The 17,732-nt window shown below is 48.5% G+C and overlaps 8 protein-coding genes across 8 annotated transcripts; 2 read left to right on the forward strand and 6 right to left on the reverse strand.

Moving 5' to 3' along the window:
* Nucleotides 1-164: 164 nt before the first annotated feature.
* KD926_006163 (putative dephospho-CoA kinase) lies at nt 165-986 on the reverse strand (the record flags this gene model as incomplete). Its single annotated transcript, XM_053099134.1, has 1 exon — nt 165-986. One exon carries the CDS (start codon nt 984-986, stop codon nt 165-167), a length of 822 nt encoding a protein of 273 aa, XP_052957020.1.
* A 796-nt stretch (nt 987-1,782) lies between these two features.
* KD926_006164 (DUF3431 domain-containing protein) lies at nt 1,783-2,930 on the reverse strand (the record flags this gene model as incomplete). The annotated part of the gene is made up of 3 exons (XM_053099135.1): nt 1,783-1,988; nt 2,041-2,483; nt 2,548-2,930. 3 exons carry the CDS (start codon nt 2,928-2,930, stop codon nt 1,783-1,785), a joined length of 1,032 nt encoding a protein of 343 aa, XP_052957021.1.
* Nucleotides 2,931-3,045: 115 nt separating this feature from the next.
* Nucleotides 3,046-7,505, forward strand: KD926_006165 (P-loop containing nucleoside triphosphate hydrolase protein; the record flags this gene model as incomplete). Its single annotated transcript, XM_053099137.1, has 12 exons — nt 3,046-3,193; nt 4,139-4,254; nt 4,313-4,832; nt 4,896-5,125; nt 5,175-5,454; nt 5,507-5,637; nt 5,729-6,024; nt 6,385-6,415; nt 6,511-6,556; nt 6,617-6,702; nt 6,856-7,175; nt 7,232-7,505. 12 exons carry the CDS (start codon nt 3,046-3,048, stop codon nt 7,503-7,505), a joined length of 2,478 nt encoding a protein of 825 aa, XP_052957022.1.
* A 354-nt stretch (nt 7,506-7,859) lies between these two features.
* Nucleotides 7,860-8,956, reverse strand: KD926_006166 (uncharacterized protein; the record flags this gene model as incomplete). Its single annotated transcript, XM_053099138.1, has 2 exons — nt 7,860-8,851; nt 8,905-8,956. 2 exons carry the CDS (start codon nt 8,954-8,956, stop codon nt 7,860-7,862), a joined length of 1,044 nt encoding a protein of 347 aa, XP_052957023.1.
* Nucleotides 8,957-10,179: 1,223 nt separating this feature from the next.
* Nucleotides 10,180-11,550, forward strand: KD926_006167 (kinase-like protein; the record flags this gene model as incomplete). The annotated part of the gene is made up of 3 exons (XM_053099139.1): nt 10,180-10,720; nt 10,786-10,961; nt 11,074-11,550. 3 exons carry the CDS (start codon nt 10,180-10,182, stop codon nt 11,548-11,550), a joined length of 1,194 nt encoding a protein of 397 aa, XP_052957024.1.
* Nucleotides 11,551-12,216: 666 nt separating this feature from the next.
* Nucleotides 12,217-13,005, reverse strand: KD926_006168 (VOC family protein; the record flags this gene model as incomplete). The annotated part of the gene is made up of 1 exon (XM_053099140.1): nt 12,217-13,005. The coding sequence occupies one exon, from the start codon at nt 13,003-13,005 to the stop codon at nt 12,217-12,219; it is 789 nt and encodes a 262-aa protein (XP_052957025.1).
* A 625-nt stretch (nt 13,006-13,630) lies between these two features.
* Nucleotides 13,631-14,598, reverse strand: KD926_006169 (aromatic alcohol reductase; the record flags this gene model as incomplete). Its single annotated transcript, XM_053099141.1, has 2 exons — nt 13,631-14,491; nt 14,569-14,598. 2 exons carry the CDS (start codon nt 14,596-14,598, stop codon nt 13,631-13,633), a joined length of 891 nt encoding a protein of 296 aa, XP_052957026.1.
* A 521-nt stretch (nt 14,599-15,119) lies between these two features.
* KD926_006170 (uracil phosphoribosyltransferase) lies at nt 15,120-17,156 on the reverse strand (the record flags this gene model as incomplete). The annotated part of the gene is made up of 1 exon (XM_053099142.1): nt 15,120-17,156. The coding sequence occupies one exon, from the start codon at nt 17,154-17,156 to the stop codon at nt 15,120-15,122; it is 2,037 nt and encodes a 678-aa protein (XP_052957027.1).
* Nucleotides 17,157-17,732: the final 576 nt, after the last annotated feature.

A 17,732-nucleotide genomic window follows, 5' to 3' on the forward strand; every position in this document is an offset into this window, starting at 1 on the left:
TTGCGTGATTGAATGTCTGGTTGCATTATCGTTTATCAGATCTGTAGTGTAATACTGCAGTGGTAGTACTCCGGTGTACAATACCTAAATGGTGTAGGTGTAAGTGTAGTGTAGATTGTAGATGAGATGAGATGACACCCTCTATCGGCCATTCGAAACAGTGGCTACAACTTCGCCTTCTCCTCCTTCGCTTTCCGATCCCACCTCTTCTGCTGCATGAAATTCAGCGCCAGATTCCACGCCGCAACGCCCACCCCCACCGGCGGCGCGAACAGCAGCACCCAGGCCCACCACCGCGGACTCGTCGCCTGAATAGTACCCATCGCCTTCTGCACCTCGCGTTCCAGATCGCTCTTGTCGCCATCATTCCACACAATCACGCCCCTGGCCGTCTCCGTCCCTCGAAACTCCGCCTTCTCCACCTTCCCCCTCACATCGCCCTGGCTGTTCACTCGACCCTGCGCCTCCTCGACCGACAGATGCGGATCGCGAGCCCGCAACCGCGCCATCTGCACCGCCGCATCCCGCACCCCAACCACCACCACCGTCCCGCAGAGCAAATCCATCCCGCTCTCGAACAGCAGCGGTACATCCAGCACCACCGCCCAGTGGCCCCGTAGACAGTAATACACCAGCGCCTTATACACTTCCCATCGTACAGCCGGGTGCACGATCTTGTTCAGCACTAGTCGGTCGCGTTTGCGTTCCTCCGTCGTCCCGAATACGCGACGCCCCAGGGCTGGTCGGTTCAATGGTTGGCCGTGCGAATCGCCCGGCTGGTCGGGTTTCGGTGGGAGGAGGAGATCCGGCGTGTTGGGTCCGAAGTAGTCAACGATCGCTTTGTAGCCAGGTGTCCCGGGTTCGACGACTTGGCGGGCGAGGAGGTCCGTGTCGATGATGGGGATCGAGTACGGTGGTGAGGAGAGGAAGGAGGACACGGTGGACTTTCCGGTCGCGATCGAGCCGGTGAGGCCGATTATGAGCATTTTGAGACCCTGTGTAGATGATGTTGAGATAGGGGGTTCTGCTCTGTTGGGGTGGGGAGAGGAAGAGAAAATGAGTCAGCGCCGGCGCTGGAGGTCTATAAAATGAGATCTGATGCAAGAAATATGCTCGTCTTTGGTGAATGAATGATGGATGAGGTGAGTGGCGAGGAGAGTTGAGGTTGAAGGAAAGGGAGAGAAGAATCGGAGATGCGGGGAGAGCTTGACAGGCGGACCTCGGCCGATCCACTTCTGCAGCCACTTGCATGAGCCCGTTATTGCTCGACTTAAGAGATCCTGATGTTAAGTGCAGCATCTACCTGACATATGCTAGTATATTTCAGAATATGCTAAATAATGCGATGCATAGTTTATTAAAACCAATACCAAATGCAATCCTGTACATGAACTTTTGTGTGTAACGGTGTAGTGATAACAAACATCGTGTCATTAGAGTAGAGATGGGTATAAAGTAGTTAAAGATGTCTGGGTTCATTCTTGTTTCCTGGATTCATCCAGTTCGTTACTGACTCTGCATTAGAGCAGACGTCGAAAGTTGGGTATTTGATTTCGTTGGAGACAGGTGGTGCTTTTATGGCATCGATCAATTTCGAGCCTAAGATCGAGCGTCATACGAGGCCTTTGGTGAATCTCGGCGACTGAGAGATAACTCGATGCGATTGATATCGCAGACATCGAAGGGCGGCACTGTAAAAATCCCTCCACAGCTCGCCGAATCGAGGCATTGCTCGCGTTGTTCGACGAACAACTTGCTGGTCTATGTCGCGAGTCGGCGAATTCAAGTTTCCGGCAATCCCTTGCTTGGGTCCTGTTTCTGACCCTTCCAGCCGATATACGGCCAACCCTGCGGGAGACTGGAAAACGGAGGGAGAGCGTAGCGACCAGCACAGTCGCCCTCGGTGCAAGTGAGATCGCACAGTCCAAACACCTTGCAGTAGCATTCTTCGGCGGAGGGACAGTAGATCGGGTCTTTCCCAAAGATCACTACTCATAGTTAGCATCCGTCCCATTTGCTTTAGACAGAGAAAGAACATACTGTGCCACGAATACTCCATGATCCGCCCGCTCAGATCATCCGGCAACGTCGTGTCCGACAGCCATTTCCTGAACCGCTCATAATCGCTCTTCGGTCGCTCGAGGATCTTCCATTTCGTCACGCCGAACTGCGCGCAGCACGATACGCCCACTTCGTCGGGGACGTCGACGCCCGGGAACAGCTCCATGAATCCGTTCTTGTAGTATTCGCCGGCGTGCACGTTCTCGCGATGCGTATCGGTGAGCGGATGAATTTCCACCGGACATCCCAGGACCCAGGCACAGCGGAGGTTGACGTATCCTTGTTTCTGGAGGTAGGGCAGCTGGAAGTTGCGCAGCATGGGGACGCCGTCATAGTAGGGGTCGTCGTTGTGCCATTGGTATCGCAGGGAATGAATGAAGAGCATCGATTCGGGCAGGTGGTCGTAGTTATCGATGATATATCTAGAGGTGGCAAAACATAAGTTAGCGTTGAAACATAAACCGCGCAAAGTCAAGGCAGACGAACGTCAAATACACCATCGATTCCCTCCCCTTGTTGAGTTTTACCGTCAACTCCGCATTCGGGTCATCCACCATGTAGATACTCTTGTGCCATTCGGGGAAGAACTCGAACAGCCACGAAGTGTCATCCTTCTTCATGCTCGCCACGACCAGATCTCTCTCGATGTTTTGCGGCTGTCGCACCGGGGTAGCCTGCCCCGAGCGAGAGTCGCGATTCGGTCCTCCTTGCGACACAACCCCTTCGTGAACTGCCGCTGCCTGTTTGCGACCCGACCCGTTCGCGAAAAAGAGAAAGTATAGGGCGTAAACTATAAAGATAGTAATGAGGATGGCTTTTTCGCGGCTGCGACGGCGCGGGCCTTGGACTCCGCCACCGAAGAACAGCATGGTGGTGGTTGAAGAACCGTTGGGTAGAGAGCGTGGGTCGACGAATCGATGTCACAGTATGCGCGTCTTTGAGTCAATTCAATAGGTATTGTGTCAGATCAACCAGACCGAGATCATGGCGGCTGCTTGGGACAGCTGGAAAGTGCGGAGGCTGGCTAGGGAGAAGAGAGCGCAGGGTGTGACAGAGCGGACGGCGCTGATCCGGATGTCGTCGGGAGGGACTCGCGTGAGCCTGCAGGAAGAGGCTGCAACCAAGGTGCAAAGTATGAGGAGAAAGAATGAACGGGCAAAAATGCAAATGCAAACATGCGATCCGACATAAGACAGCTGGCAGGAAAAAAGGGTCCGCCCGGGTGGAGCCGCCCCCATCTTAGCCTCTCCGCTGTGGGAGTAGTTACGTCTCTGGTTAATAATTTCTCCCTCTTTCCTCATGCTCGAATGCAGGGCAAATTGCGGGGAGAGAATTGTGAATCTTGTGGTACAGAGTACAGAGTACGGAGTACAGAAGTATCTAAATTCTTCGCTATCCCCGCCATGATTCCACGCCCAGCACGTTCTTTCGCCCTTGGCGCAGTTGGCTCTCTTAGTCCCCATTAAGGCGTTTTTAGGGTTCCTGGGGTATTGGCCCCTTCTCGATAAGAATACGAGGCATCCTTTAGCACAGGCATCTTACTCCCCAGATGGGTTAAGGGATCAGTACGCACAAGAGTGTTGCCGTTGACCGGTTCTTGTCCTCAGTGACCATGTCTAGCCATTGACATGGATCTGGGATGGATTTTCCATTACTGGTGCGGATTTCTCGTTTATTTTTTATTTTCTAATTCAAAGCCTTCGCCGCTAGGATTGAACTTGGTGGACAGAACAAAAAGTCCTCATTGTCTCTGTGGTGGGAAGCTGCCATTCTCGCACCTTTCGAACGGGTTAAAGAAATTTCCAAGCGTCCTACAGGCGCGAACCGGATCGATGATAGCAATGTCTTAGAAGAATTTTGAAAAAGTCGAGACTGCAGGTAAGGAATATTGCGCCATCTTGGTGAGACATGGATTGATTGATTAGCGCGTACGCGCTCAGCCTACGTCGAGTTCCAAAACATCCTCTAGTTTATCTTCTCTCGACCTGAGAATTCCAACGACAGTGGAGTTCCATTGTCACGCCGAGTTGACTTCGCATAAGACTGGGAGTCATGTTAGCTGAATATCCCTGGCTAGATCTATACGCATGTCTGCTTTCGTTGATCTTCGTGCTTTATGCGCCCTTTGAAATATGGAGTCTACGCGGTGCAGCCATCAAAGTCCTTCCTGACTTTGAGCATCTTATCAAGACTGTTCGTTATGCTATTAATTTGTCTCTGAATCTAGAGTCATCGCTCATCTGAAGTCTAGGTACTGGCCGTAGCGTTCTTTATTGTTCTACTGGCTTCTCTTACATACACAGCACTCTCAGATGGCTACCGAGATCAGCTTCCAGCTATCGCATTGATTCTGGCTGCTTTTGATCTTTGCATATTGTTGTGGTTCGGACATCGTAGAACCGTGCGGCCGTCTACTCTAGTGATTCTCTACCTTGGTCTTTCTCTCACCAAGGACTTCATTGCTTGGACGCTGCTATCGGGAGACCTGGAACCATTGGAGCGTTCGTTTCTGGCTGCACGAGCGGCATTGGAGTTGTGCCTTCTAATGATGGAATCACAGAGCAAGACCAGAATTTTAAAGCCTGGATATAGGTCTCTTACGCCTGAGAAACGGACAGGAATTCTTGGCCGTGTCTTCTTTTGGTGGATTAACCCTGTGCTCAAACAAGGCTATCGCGATGTCCTGACCCCGAATGCTTTACCTGGAATCGACCAAGCGATATCTTCTACGGTGTTACGCAAAAGAATAATTGGTGCCTGGCGAGAGAGATGTAAGTTTGAAGTTGCTTGGATCCGAAGATATTGCCGTGCAGCATCGCTCAAATCGTATCTAGCAAAGCCCGAAACCAAGTTCACCTTGCCGCTTGTCCTTATCAAGGCATTTCAGAGAGAGCTTCTCATGCCGATACTGCCACGCCTCTTCTTGATAGCCTTTCGCTACTCGCAACCCATACTCATTGGTATTACTATCAATTTTATTAACCATAGGGATTCGCACGACGAAAGCATTTATTTTAGATATTGGCTCGTCATAGTCACTGCCGTTATATATTGCGGTCTTGCGGTATGTTTCCTGGTCGATAATTCGGCAGCAGATTGCTAACTTAGTGTAGATTTCAACTTCAATATATGAACACAGGCTCAACCGGCTGCAGTTGGTAACACGGGGAGCTCTTGTTGGTCTGATTCATGCACGATCATTAAGAGCCGAGAGCTCCCCTATCCATAAGGGGCGAGCGCTAACTTTGATGAGCGCCAACGTTGATAGTGTTAATACCTCTGCCGAGATGGTCCATGAAACCTGGGCTCAGTTTGGGGAAGTACTGATCGGAACAACCCTCCTCGCAAGACACATTGCATGGTTTGCCTTGCTGCCGCTGCTTATCATTTTCGGTATAGTCTACAGTCACCTCGACTACCCAGAGAAGAAACTAATCTAGCGAAGGTTGTTCTCGAATGAGCGCATATGTTGCGAAGCACCTGCAAGGTAGACAGAAGGACTGGAGCGCTGCAACTCAACGTCGCCTCACAAGGATTGCTGCGGTACTTGGACGAGTCAAAAGCATGAAGATACTGGTACTTGAAGAGGCTATTAAGTCTTACCTTAGCTACCCCATAACCCATAAACCCTTATAATTATAGACCCTCATATACTGCCTGATCAAAGGTTATTCTACTTGAGGATGGACGAGTGCAGGTCTTGGACCCCCAGGATGAGATCGTCCTAGCAAAATCTCAAATCTCAAAGATCAATCTCTCTCAAAAGACAACAGAGAGCGGTGAGTCTAAAAGCATTTCACCTGCGCTGGCAGATGGAAGGCGCATGGATGACGCCGCCGCCGATGCATCCAGAAGGACAGGGGACCTCGCGCTCTACAGTAAACGCAACCTGCTATATATAATTAAAAGAAAACCTGCTGAGAAGCATGACATAGATTATTATTTCGGTTGTGTTGGAGTCAAGTATGGTGCTCATGGCTAGTTGCACTGCAATCTACGCCTTTTGCCTTACGTTTTCGCAGTATGTCCTGAAATGGTGGACTGAGTCAGACACAAAAAAAGTCATGGCCATATATCCTAGGTTATTTTCTATTGTCTCTCATGGCGTGGATAGCCACAAATGGGACAATGTGGTAGGTTAATCCCTTTTCATATGGGATTCAGCTATCCCTGATTCATCTAACCGGGTTCAAGGTCAACGCATATCGTAATTGCCCCAAGATCAGGCTCTACCCTGCATGCGCGACTCCTGGAAATAATAATGAAGTGTGTTCAACCTCTAAGGCAGGCTGGGAGACGTGGATATTTACTAACAGCAAACAGTGCCCCTCTTTCATACTTCTCCACCTTCGAGGTTGGTAATATATTGAACAGGTCTGATGAACTACTCTTGCGCCAGGAGATATATGCTAAGCAGCGATGACATGAAGATTTGGCTAAGATATCTAGCTCGTCGATAAGCAGTTGCCCTCCGCCTTCTCAAATCTCAGCGTTCGTACGTGCAGGACCAGATCTCGATGTAAAACCAATCTCAAGGATACTGACTTTGAAACAGAGATATTCAAACTATTCATGCAAACAATCATTCTGTTAGCTGCTCAACCATTGATGTTCGTGACGCTGCCATTATGCGCCGTTTGTGTTTATTTCATACAGCGAGTATATCTTCGAACATCTCGGCAGTTGCGCTTTATTGATCTGGAATCAAGATCCAAGCTCTATACCAATTTTATCAAGCTGTAGGCAACACCCCCGTCCCACAAATACCATTCGGAGTAAGCTGAATTATAACAGGTTGACGGTATTGCCACAATCCGCGCCTATGGGTGGGAAGGTGGATTTGAACTTGAGAACATCAACAAGTTGGATTACTCTCAGAGCCCACTCTATCTCCTTCTGTGCTTGCAGCGATGGCTCAATGTCGTTTTTGACTTGCTGGTAACTGGAATCGCATTACTATTGATTATGTTCGCAGTGGTCTTTCGGGACACAGCCACTGGAGCTGAAATGGGTGTTGCATTGAACATGATCATCGCTGCTAATACAACATTGCTTCGCTTGGTGGGAAATTGGATAAGGCTGGAGACATCCTTGGGGGCGGTCTCTCGGTTGAGGTCCATTGACTATGATACGCCGTTCGAAGACGAAGGTCGTGACTACCTGCATATAGTGATGACAGCAGCAACGACTATGATGACAGAGGGCCAAAGCCTATTGTGATTCTTGATGAGGTCAGTTCCTCGTTAGACCCGGAAACAGAAGCCAGGATGCATGAGTTGGTGAAGGAGGAGATTATTGATGAAGGCTATACGGTAATTATGATTTCCTATCGAGATGGTAGTATGCAGAAAGATCTAAGATCCGGAGTCGATGCTGTTGTTTGGATGAAAGATGGGAAGGTATGCGAGGTTGATCATGATCTGGTTGAGGGTGGTAGTGATTAATCGAGTACCTTGTGACTCAAGTTGGATTGTCGGAGATTTTGAGGTTCATTTCAATAGTAGTCGAAATCTATAAGATCGAGAGTGACTTGGGAAAATATCCGGCTAAAGATATAAGACTGACATTGGCACAATCTCGGTTTGTCTATATAACATAGCCAATTACAGTTGGATCGTATGATTCCTAAAAAAAACCTTCAAGTTGATGTATTTCTTGCCTGATATATACTTTGCTATTTGCTCATCCTAATAATATGGCTGATTATAGCAAGCCCGAATAGAGAGTTGGTTAACAAAAGTAGAGATCCCCAACTAAAAGTTTAATCAACAGGCTTCCCATACATCAACGGTGTTTTCTCAAATCTCGAGCCTTCTGGCCTCGATTTCCAACGCCTCCAAGACTGCCTCTTCGATGCCCGCATGCCGCGGCTCCCACTCAAGTAGCCTTCGAGCTCTTATCGCCCTGCAGCGTGACATAGCGCCATAAAACAGAGACGCAAAATCAATATGCTTGTCTGCTTCATCTGCCTCAAAGCTTCTCACTTCAGCTGATTGGATGAGTCCACTTTTCTGGGCTTCACGGGACAGAAGAGATGCAACTTCTCTCCACACGTGCTCTCCATTCTCCGCGAAATAATATCCCTCACGATTCCATGATGCTCGGCTACCATTGTGAATAGCTTCTTCAAAGATGCGGAGAAATACGTCACTGAGGTCCTCAATATGAACATTTGGCCATATGGAGAGACCCCGGCCTAGCTGAAGTCCATAGCCATTTTGCAGGGTATACCGAGCTAGATCTGGAATCTGGATGCTTCGTTGATTGATGCTACCGCGTCCAATTCCATATATGCAAGGGGCAGATACGATTGCAGTTTTGGCAAAGTCCCCTCCACTCTCCAGCTGGATAATCTCCACATCCCGATGCGGTGCACTTTCAGGAAGGGATGCCACGGCAGAGAGACCTTCCCAGTCATCGTATATCTGGTCACTAGGTGGCTCTCCGTACGTTTTGTTCTTACAGTCCTCCCAGGCAATATTATCTGTTCCAGAGATCGCAATCCAGTAGGTTGGCTGATGGCGTTTCTCACGAGTCTGAAGAGCACGGCTTATCGCTCTCGAAGAATCAACGTGCTCTATGCTTGCTAGATGCAATATGATATCTGCCTTGGATGCTTCGGCTTCGATGAGCTCCCTGTTGTCGAGATCTCCGTAAACGAGGCGAATCGATGGGTAGCGTGACAGCACTTGTACTCCTTTCTCCTTCGTTCGGACGAGGCAGGATGCTCTTGCCGCACATGATGGATACTTCTCGCTAATGGCATGCCAGACATCGCCTCCAATGTAGCCTGGATCACGCGTTAGTGTTCCGGAGATCAATATTCATGGGTGATTTACACACCTGTTATACCAGTAATAAAAATCGAAGGAAATTCAGGAACCCCTGACATCATGAGTTGTCGATGGTGTTAAGCCAATACAATGATGAGATATATCGTAGAAGACTAGATGAAGATATAAACTATCTTTCACCCTACATTTATAACTATGGGCAGCGATGACGTCCTCTTGGTGTCTTCTCATTTGGGTAAGAGTTAACAACTTTGTTGACCAACTTTAAACAGCTGTTAGGTAACACAAAACCATGATGATTATTCAGATAAACAGAAAGTCTCCGGGCCGGCATCTCCAGTCTGTCCAAGTCTACTTATGGGATCTATTACGACTGAAGCCAAGACAAAATCCCCGAGGAGTGACGGTTTTAGCAGGTGTTTCCGTAGCGGCGGTTGACTCTCAATATGCAGTTGCCTCGGCAAAAGTCTATACCGTGGGCAGGAGAGGTCACAATCAACAATAGTTCTGTTTCTAGACCGTTGCTCCATTCCACTGTATCATTGGGCCCTCTTAAGGTGCGTATCGCGAGAGCATTGCAACGTTCTGTGCATTTCTTTCATTGGGTAAATGCCATTACCATTTATCCTTATGTCCGCTTCTACTCATGCGTGAAGCTGTGATATTTCTAAATATTTGTTCGGTCGAAGGAACTAAATCCAATGTTACTGGGCGCCTTGAAGGGCCCACGAACTACAACTGGGAAAGTTTATTAGTATGTGATCGCTGAGGCTGCCAACGAGGCGTTCCTCAAGAAATTCAGGAGGAAACAAATTCTAGAATGGTTGATTGTGATCCTATGGATTGAAAAATAGTGATATAAGCCAGATCTAGAGACAAGTCATGTGGTTATTAGTCACTATCGACTTGACAAGTGCCAAGCTCTTCCTTACCTATTTCCCTCAGTTCCCTTCTTGCCCTTCCTTCCGTCTTTCCTTTCCCTCCTTTCTCTCATTTCTCTCACTTCCCCCCATTTCTATATCACATCTAGAGCAAATGTATGCAGCAAAAGCTTGACCGAAAAGAGAAAAGGTTACTAGTTACTAAGAGTGAAAAGCGGTGTTCCACTTTGCCAAGGAGTGTGCAGTATTAAGGAGTGCAGTTAATCCCGGAGGCTGTCCTTTCACGCCGAGTTTATACTATGCAGACAAGTATGTTTTCATGCTTCAATTCTCCCATGTTGCTGCAAACTCGTTCTTATCTTACAAAATCCGCTTTTTTTCCGATTCGCACCACACACCACATTTTACTACATTCCAGATCATTCTCAGCTTTTGCCAGTAAAATGAAATCCGTGGTTCGGGATGGCACTTCACCTGCAATTAACAACATTAAGTACATACCTATTGAGGACGTTGAGAAACTTGAGCGATACCGTCCTGGAGGATACCATCCGATAAATATAGGAGAGTGGTTAAATTCCCGGTACTGCATCGTGCATAAGCTTGGCTTTGGCGCATACTCAACCATATGGATGGCAAGAGATCAGAAAACTGAAAAATATGTCGCCATCAAAATCACGATCGCAGATAGTGATCCAGCTAATTCGCAAGAAAGAAATATCCTCCATCGACTCAATATTGCAGAATTGAAGACCAAGTCTCATCCCGGCAGCGCAATCATTCCACCTATATTAGATGATTTTATTATTCCCGGACCTAATGGTGAACATCAATGTTTTGTCACACCGGTTGGAATGATGAGCCTGGATGAGGCCAAAGATGCTTCATCTTTTCGACTGTTTCAATTGCCTGAGGCCAGAGCTTTCACTGCTCAACTAGTCTTGGCAGTGGCATATCTCCATTCGCAAGGTATTGTCCATGGTGGTCAGTACGCATATCTGTTTCCCTTGTCTCAATTCATAGTGTGAATTAAGCTAAGATCTCGTCAGATCTTCATCCTGGTAATATTTTGATTCTTCTTCCCGAGAGCGTTGATGCGCTCTCACGAGAGCAACTTTACGAAAAATATGGACGACCTCATCAGGAGCCAGTTATCTGTCTAGATCAGCGTCCACTCCCCGACGGTGTCCCCGCAAATGCTGTTGTGCCCATCTGGCTAGGAAAAGTAAGCGAATGTGTTCTTCTATCTGGGGCTCAGATAGTCATCACTGACTATGGGGAGTCTTTTATGCCAGCCACTACAATGCGCCATCACTCCAATACCCCGTATATGTTAGTTCCCCCAGAGGTTCACTTCGAACCCCCAAGGGACACTTTCTTTCTCTGCTGATATCTGGACGCTTGCGTGCACCATCTGGACATTGATCGGCCAGCGTCCGCTTTTCGAAGGCTTTAATCCGTCTGCCGACTGGGTCATAAAAGAAAATGTTGAGACTCTCGGCAAACTTCCACCGCAGTGGTGGCAGAGATGGGATTCGCGTTCAAAGTGGTTCAATGAGGATGGAACAAGACAGAATGTTACGAGTTCAAGGCCCTGGGAGCAACGGTTTAACGAGTCAGTTCAGGGGCCAAGACAAGAATTCAATATGCAACCGATGGGAGATGCCGAAAGGTCTGCATTTCTCACTATGATGAGAGATATGCTTGTATTCAGACCTGAGGAGAGGTCAGCTGCCAGGGAAGTCCTGGAATGCGAATGGATGCAACAATGGGCTCTTCCGGACCTTTCTAGAATGAATCAAAATATGTCATAGTTTTCTGTGTCATGTTCAACAATTTAACTTGCTGATAGTTGCGTTCCCCCAAAGTTGACTTCTCTCAAGACAGCTATATAAAGCTAGGATAATGATCTCACAGCCAGATCATGTACGCCAGTCTGTTGCATCCATAATCATAAGTGCCTTAATCCAATGCCACACCAACTTCTCGGTTAACTTAGAAATACAGAGGGCTAGGCTATATAGTAATGTGCTTTCCATAACTGCTATTGGCAATTTAATCTCGGTAAAGTGAGGACTACAAACACTGACTCTATCGCCGCAAGATCAACAGAACCATAAATTCAAAACAGCATTTTTCTATAGTCGAGACTTTCTCTCAAATGGCGCAAAGCAACAACGCCCACTATCTGAGCCTGCGCGAGTTCCATACAAACGAAGTTAGCCGGCATGACATGTCAACTCACTATAACAAGAAAGAAATGAAATTCGTGGGGAAACCTTTGTCCACCCCGGAAACGGCTCACGGGCTCAACTTTCTTGCCATCAGGCATGGTGCCACCATCCGCGTTAAATCTGAGATTATCAGACCAGATGAAGAGAGATTCAGGACAGATATCTTCTCATTCAAACTTTATTCAGTAGATAACCACCTAGAGTCGTATCACTCTTAATGTGTCGACGATACATTTCCCTTGCTCTCTACTGAATGTTAAATACAAGCCCCGGCAGCACTTCAACCTGTCCACGCTCAGGCCCACTAAGAGTGAGTGTAACCACCATTTTCACGTCTTCCAAGAGGGAAATGCAGTGTGTACCAACGCTCCTGTCCGATGGAACCTCATAAGGCCATTGGCTTCGAGACTGCAAGTCATAAATGGCTTCATAAACCTTCTTTATATCGGAGGATTGCCCATGGGGAACAGTAACCGATAGAGAAGAAACCCTTACCGCACGGCAGGGATGATCCGTCAACTCAGGCTGCGCTTCAAACGGAACACGCAGCTCCCGAGGGGTCTTGTCCAGGCACCAGAATGGTATTATCCCGGGGACCGGGTTGCCTAGGGAGTCTACTGGAGCGCTAAGCCTCCACTCCAGCATCGTTCCATCATTTCTCTTCCTCCCCCAGCCATCAGGTTCCTGGTAGTGAAAACCAGAGTTGCGATTCAGTACTCGCTGCTTGATGGCGTCGAAATCACCCTTTGGAGGGAATGTGAAAGCCCAGTCGATAATTGTATTTTCTTTCAAGTTTCCCCATCGATGTTGCTTGCGTCGCTCGGGGTCGACAGAGTCGAAAAACGCGATGAATTCGATATAAACTCCATCTTTTAGCAGGACGAGCTTGTTTGACGTAAGTCCGTCCGCGTGGTTTCCTCCTAGAGCTACGGTGAATAGATGGTGGAGGGAGTCGGATAAGCCCGAGAGAGTCTTGTGAGACACTAGGATGACGATGTGATCCAGCGTGGGATGGGTTCTGCCTTCGTGGAACATCTTCGCACTTGGGATGCTGTTTCAACGTGCGGGGTCTGGTTTTTGTAATGCGGGGTAGGTATAGGATGGTGCCGTATTGCCAACCGATGTATTCTAGTGTGGCAGTGTAGAGAAATGTAGAAAAGCTTTTTTTTGGGGGGGGGGGTTTAGTTGGTGAAGTCGATTAGATACGAAGCTGCCTAATAGGAAAAGCGTTCTTTTTGAACGGAAATGAGACAACAAGTGGTGGTCCCCTTTGAGTGGGCGTGTAATGCGGGGTCGCTGGCGCGACTTGGAGAGCTATGTCGGACTAGAATACTAGCATCAAAAATGAAGCGGGGATTTCTGCTGATTCTTCTTTGCGGATGTAACTAAACCAATTTAAAGAACTTCGTAGAATGTTTCTTTTATACAAAACATTTTTTCAATTTTTATTTCGTAGAATAATGTGCCTTCTAGGATACCTCAGGCTAATCAATCTTCTACAACCATGAGTGTAGTTTGATGCAGCAGTAGGCGTAGAAGGAAAATTTCATTATCTCAAAGTAGTAACCAACGTTCAAAGATTCATCTATAAGCCTTGATGAACGCTCTCCCCTAGTCTCTGACAATCGATCGAAACTGCATGACAATCAAGAATCCAAATCTATCCACTAGTGCTCTTCACCACCACTTCCCTCAGCTCCTCCTCACTGAGATACTTCACACCAACCACCCCATTCGACTGTCTCGGCGGCTGAAACCAGCTCCCAAACCGTTCCCCGAACAACGCCGCCTTGATGAAGTTCACCGCAAACACCCCCGGACTGGGCTCCGGCTTCTTCAACTCCTCGTACGCCTCCTTCTCGAGATCCTCCGTCTTCACCACCCTCGTCTCCACCTCCTTGCCTGATATCTTCAGCAGCTCGGTCTGCGATATGTCTGCCTCACTGACATACACAAACTTATTCTTCGTCGCCTCTGGGTTCTGCAGAGTTCCCACAACGGCCTGTCCAATTCCCGCTAGCGTCGTCGTGCTGATCTTCCTTTCTCCGCCATCATACAGGTCCGCGACGGGCCCGGCAACATTCAGAATGAAGTTCTTCTCGAGTCCGAAGTCCAGGAACGCTCCTGTCGCTAACAATGTATAGATGAATGAGGGGTTCTTCTCGACCACCTTTTCCAAATGCTCTTGGACTGCAACTTTCCCTGCAAAGACTGGGAGCTTGCGAACGTGTTCGTTGAGCGTGTCGACGCCGAACTCGGAGGGAAGGTAGTGTTTCACTCCTGCGGCGACGGCGGCGTCGATGAGTCGGATGCTCACGTCTTGAGGGGCCTGGCCGAGGGCGTTTACCACGGCGTCGTGCCCTTCGAGGGCGGATTGGAGGGAGGAGAGAGAGCTGTAGTCGACTTCTACGAGCTTGGCGCGCGGGTCGATAGGTTTGTTGGATGTGCGCGAGAGGACGGTCACGGAGATGTTGGCGTCTAGGAGCGCTTTGAGGATGGCGGGGCCGAGGTTTCCGGTTCCCTGGGTTTTTGGTTAGAGGTGCGGGTGGAGATGCGGGGATAAACTAGTAGAGGATGGGGGAGGGATTGGGTACGTACACCTGGGAGAGCGACTTTCGTGGGAGCCATTGTGAGATCAAACAATTTGTTTGTTGTAGGGTAGATGGTTCTGTTCAAGAAAGTTGGCAGGGAGTAGGTAGATGAAGGAGAAGAGATGACATGGGAATAAATACCTCGCTAGGTTCCATCAAGACGACGAGAGGGGAAATCACGCGATGTGAGGGAAACAATTCCGTGGTTTGTCAGCAAAGTAACGTGATATTTTTATGAGATGCGCAAGAGCACCTCATCTGGTTTTGAATTTGAATGATTCTTTGCTCAGTTGCGGGATTCTTGAGATTCTTGACGTCATTAGGATGGAAGTGGTGGTTGAAGTTACCTTTTTAGTTGCTCGACATTAGGGCTCAGTCCGTGCGATGAGAAAGTATGAAAAGAAGGTTTCAAAAAGAAATTCCACGATTTGATTGACAGTCTACCTATCCTTTCCAAAAGACACAATTTCCAGAAAAATGACATAAACCAAAAAAGCATGAAACAAAGCACCAAGAAAGAGGAAAGCCGTAAGCCTCAACTTCCCAAGCCAACAACCCTTAGTCTAAATGGACTGTATTGAACAGACAGTTCCCAGTATCAGTTCCTCCCTTCCCAGTGTATTTGTTCTCCGACACCCTCAACGCCACAACCGTGAGCTTTCCATGAACCGCAAGAGTCGCTATGGGACTGTCCCCTGCGATGGCCTGCTTCTGTACAACCCCAGCAACAACGACGATGGGAATGACAGGGGCCAGTCGGCGAATATGACACACAAACTCAAAAATTGACTTGCCGCTGTTGATTACTGAGTCGACCAATATCACTGTCGAGCTTCTTTGGAGGCGCTCGGCTGTGAGATCTTGCGCCTTGTCGGCATGCAGGAATGAAGCTGTCGGGAAAATATCGTTGACGCCGAAGGCCATTGGCTCTCCGCTGCGCATCAAAGCCACAATCAAGGTTTTCCTTTCCTCCTTGAGTCGAAAACCATTTATCTTGTGGCCCTGCACGTGGCGCATCTCGTAGGTCTCTACGCCGATCAATTCGCAGAGGTATTCAGCTGCCAGATATCGTCCGCACCGGCGATGGGCTTTCCGAAGATCCGGGCCAAGAATCGATGCGTCTCGCATTGGTGTCTGCAGAACCTTCGAAGCCGCCTTCTGACTTGCATCGAGGATACTGAGGGCATTGGGGGGATTTCGATGACTCAAAAGAGAGTTGATGAACTTGGGCTCCATCAGGTCCAAGGTCGGAAGGATGGTAGTATCTAGGCGCGGTGGGACAGAGCTGGGAAGCAGAACTTGATGCGCGGATAACAAGTCATCTCTTATGGCCTTTCCCAGCTCGTTTTCCATGCTGCGGCTTCTGGTCGTCGCATCACCGACAATTACCATCGCGCGATCTGCTTTCTTCAACATGGGTATGTCCAAAGGGCTGTCGCCGAAGGCCCAAACTTCCATCTTGTAGTTATTTTGCAGACTTTCCACCAGACTGGCCTTGACTTCAGGTGTCACAACAAAGCCATCAGCGATCCTGCCTCCTCCGATGACTGTGATGGAGTTGGACAGGCCTTCGCGAGCGATGATCTTCTCCCAGACGAGACGCAGTCCAGAGGTCACAATAAATGCATGGATGTGGGTATGAGTTGAAGCCAAATGCAGCAACGCTAATACCTGAGGATACATCCTCACCTCATTTGCCGTATCTTGGCAAATCCTTTCGAAGTACTCATCGCTAGCCGCTCCTTCGTACATCAAAGTGGCCTGCCAGAAAGCCGCATAGGAATACCCCCATTTGGACCCAAACAATTGACGCAGTGGACAATCCATACTCAGGGGTTCGATCAATGGATTGTGTTGTTTCCACCAAATAGTGCCGGTGTCCTCAGCTGTCAAAGTTCGATCGGCGTCCAGAAACAGTGCCTTTTCCAGGTCCCCAGAGCCAGTCACCTTTACAAGAGCATTGTCCAAGAACTCCTTCGCAACCTGCAGGTTGTAACTTTCGTTGTGGCTAATCAGGTGACGAATAAGACCGGCCAAATCGGTTCTGCTTGTCCACAGTGCAAACAGGATGCCATGTTCGAGACAAGAGGCTTCCAACTCCATCTTCTCCCTACGTTGCCAGCGCTCCATATGCGATGCCGACACTCTGGACCGATCTCGTGTGCGGTCCTCCAAACGACGCTGAAGAACAATGTTTGCCGGAATATCAAGGTAGACGATATGTGTGTAGACACTCAGATCAGCAACAGTGATGACAGGTTTTCCAAGGGTATCATCTTCCTCCCAGAACATATAGTGACCTGTCACGATGGCCGCCTTCCCGTTCAGAATGCATTCATCCTGGATCTTGATGATGGCTTTCCTACGCCAGTATTCCTTCTGGCTGTCGATCATGAGCTTGAAAGCATCAAGACCTCCTGGGGCGACTCTGTCAATCACTTGAGAGCCTTCGTAAAAAGCAAAGGAGTCTGTGTCAAGCTCTTTCCTGAGATTCTGAAGAAGATATGTTTTTCCGGAGCCCGGGACGCCATAGAGGCCGATTACAACCGGTTTGCGCTGTTGAAGTTGAGTGGTTTGGTAGCTCATCTTGGACATTGTTTTTTCAAGGCTGTCAAGGGAAGGCTTCTGATGTTTGGGTATGGATACACGAGGGTATGTGGAAACGAACTGGTGGTGGAGGTGGATGAAGTATGGAAAGGCAAGAAAGAGGAGATGGAAGTTGTGGGATATTCTCAGGGCAAAGGATGCACGAGAGGAGGTATTAAATAGGCAAGGGAAGCAGGAGTCCCATCAACGTCCCTTTGTGAAAATTCCGACCTGCGTAGGACGAATATCTCGGCGACAAACCGTTGGGTGAATGGACATGATCACTCCCCCAACGATGCGATGCATTGTCATTGTTACTGGCCGACATGCTCTTGGAAGTCATATCCTATGATATGTTAATAATCCGCTGGGGATTCATTCTCCCGTCCATCTCCTTTGTCACTAGGATCTTGCCTATTTCGGAAGACTATGGCTTCACAATCGTCGGTTTGAGCCAATGTATGCCCGGGTAAACGGTCCAGCACTTTTTGTCTCCCCCCTAGTCATTTCATATATGCACTATCATGGAAACCTCTTTCCTCCTAGTTAATAAGGTCATCAGACATCAAGTTCATTCCTTGTTTT

The sequence above is a fragment of the Aspergillus affinis genome (assembly GCF_023601865.1).
Source record: "Aspergillus affinis strain CMG 70 chromosome Unknown NODE_31_length_300061_cov_88_125253, whole genome shotgun sequence".
In the NCBI taxonomy this organism is placed as follows: domain Eukaryota; kingdom Fungi; phylum Ascomycota; class Eurotiomycetes; order Eurotiales; family Aspergillaceae; genus Aspergillus; species Aspergillus affinis.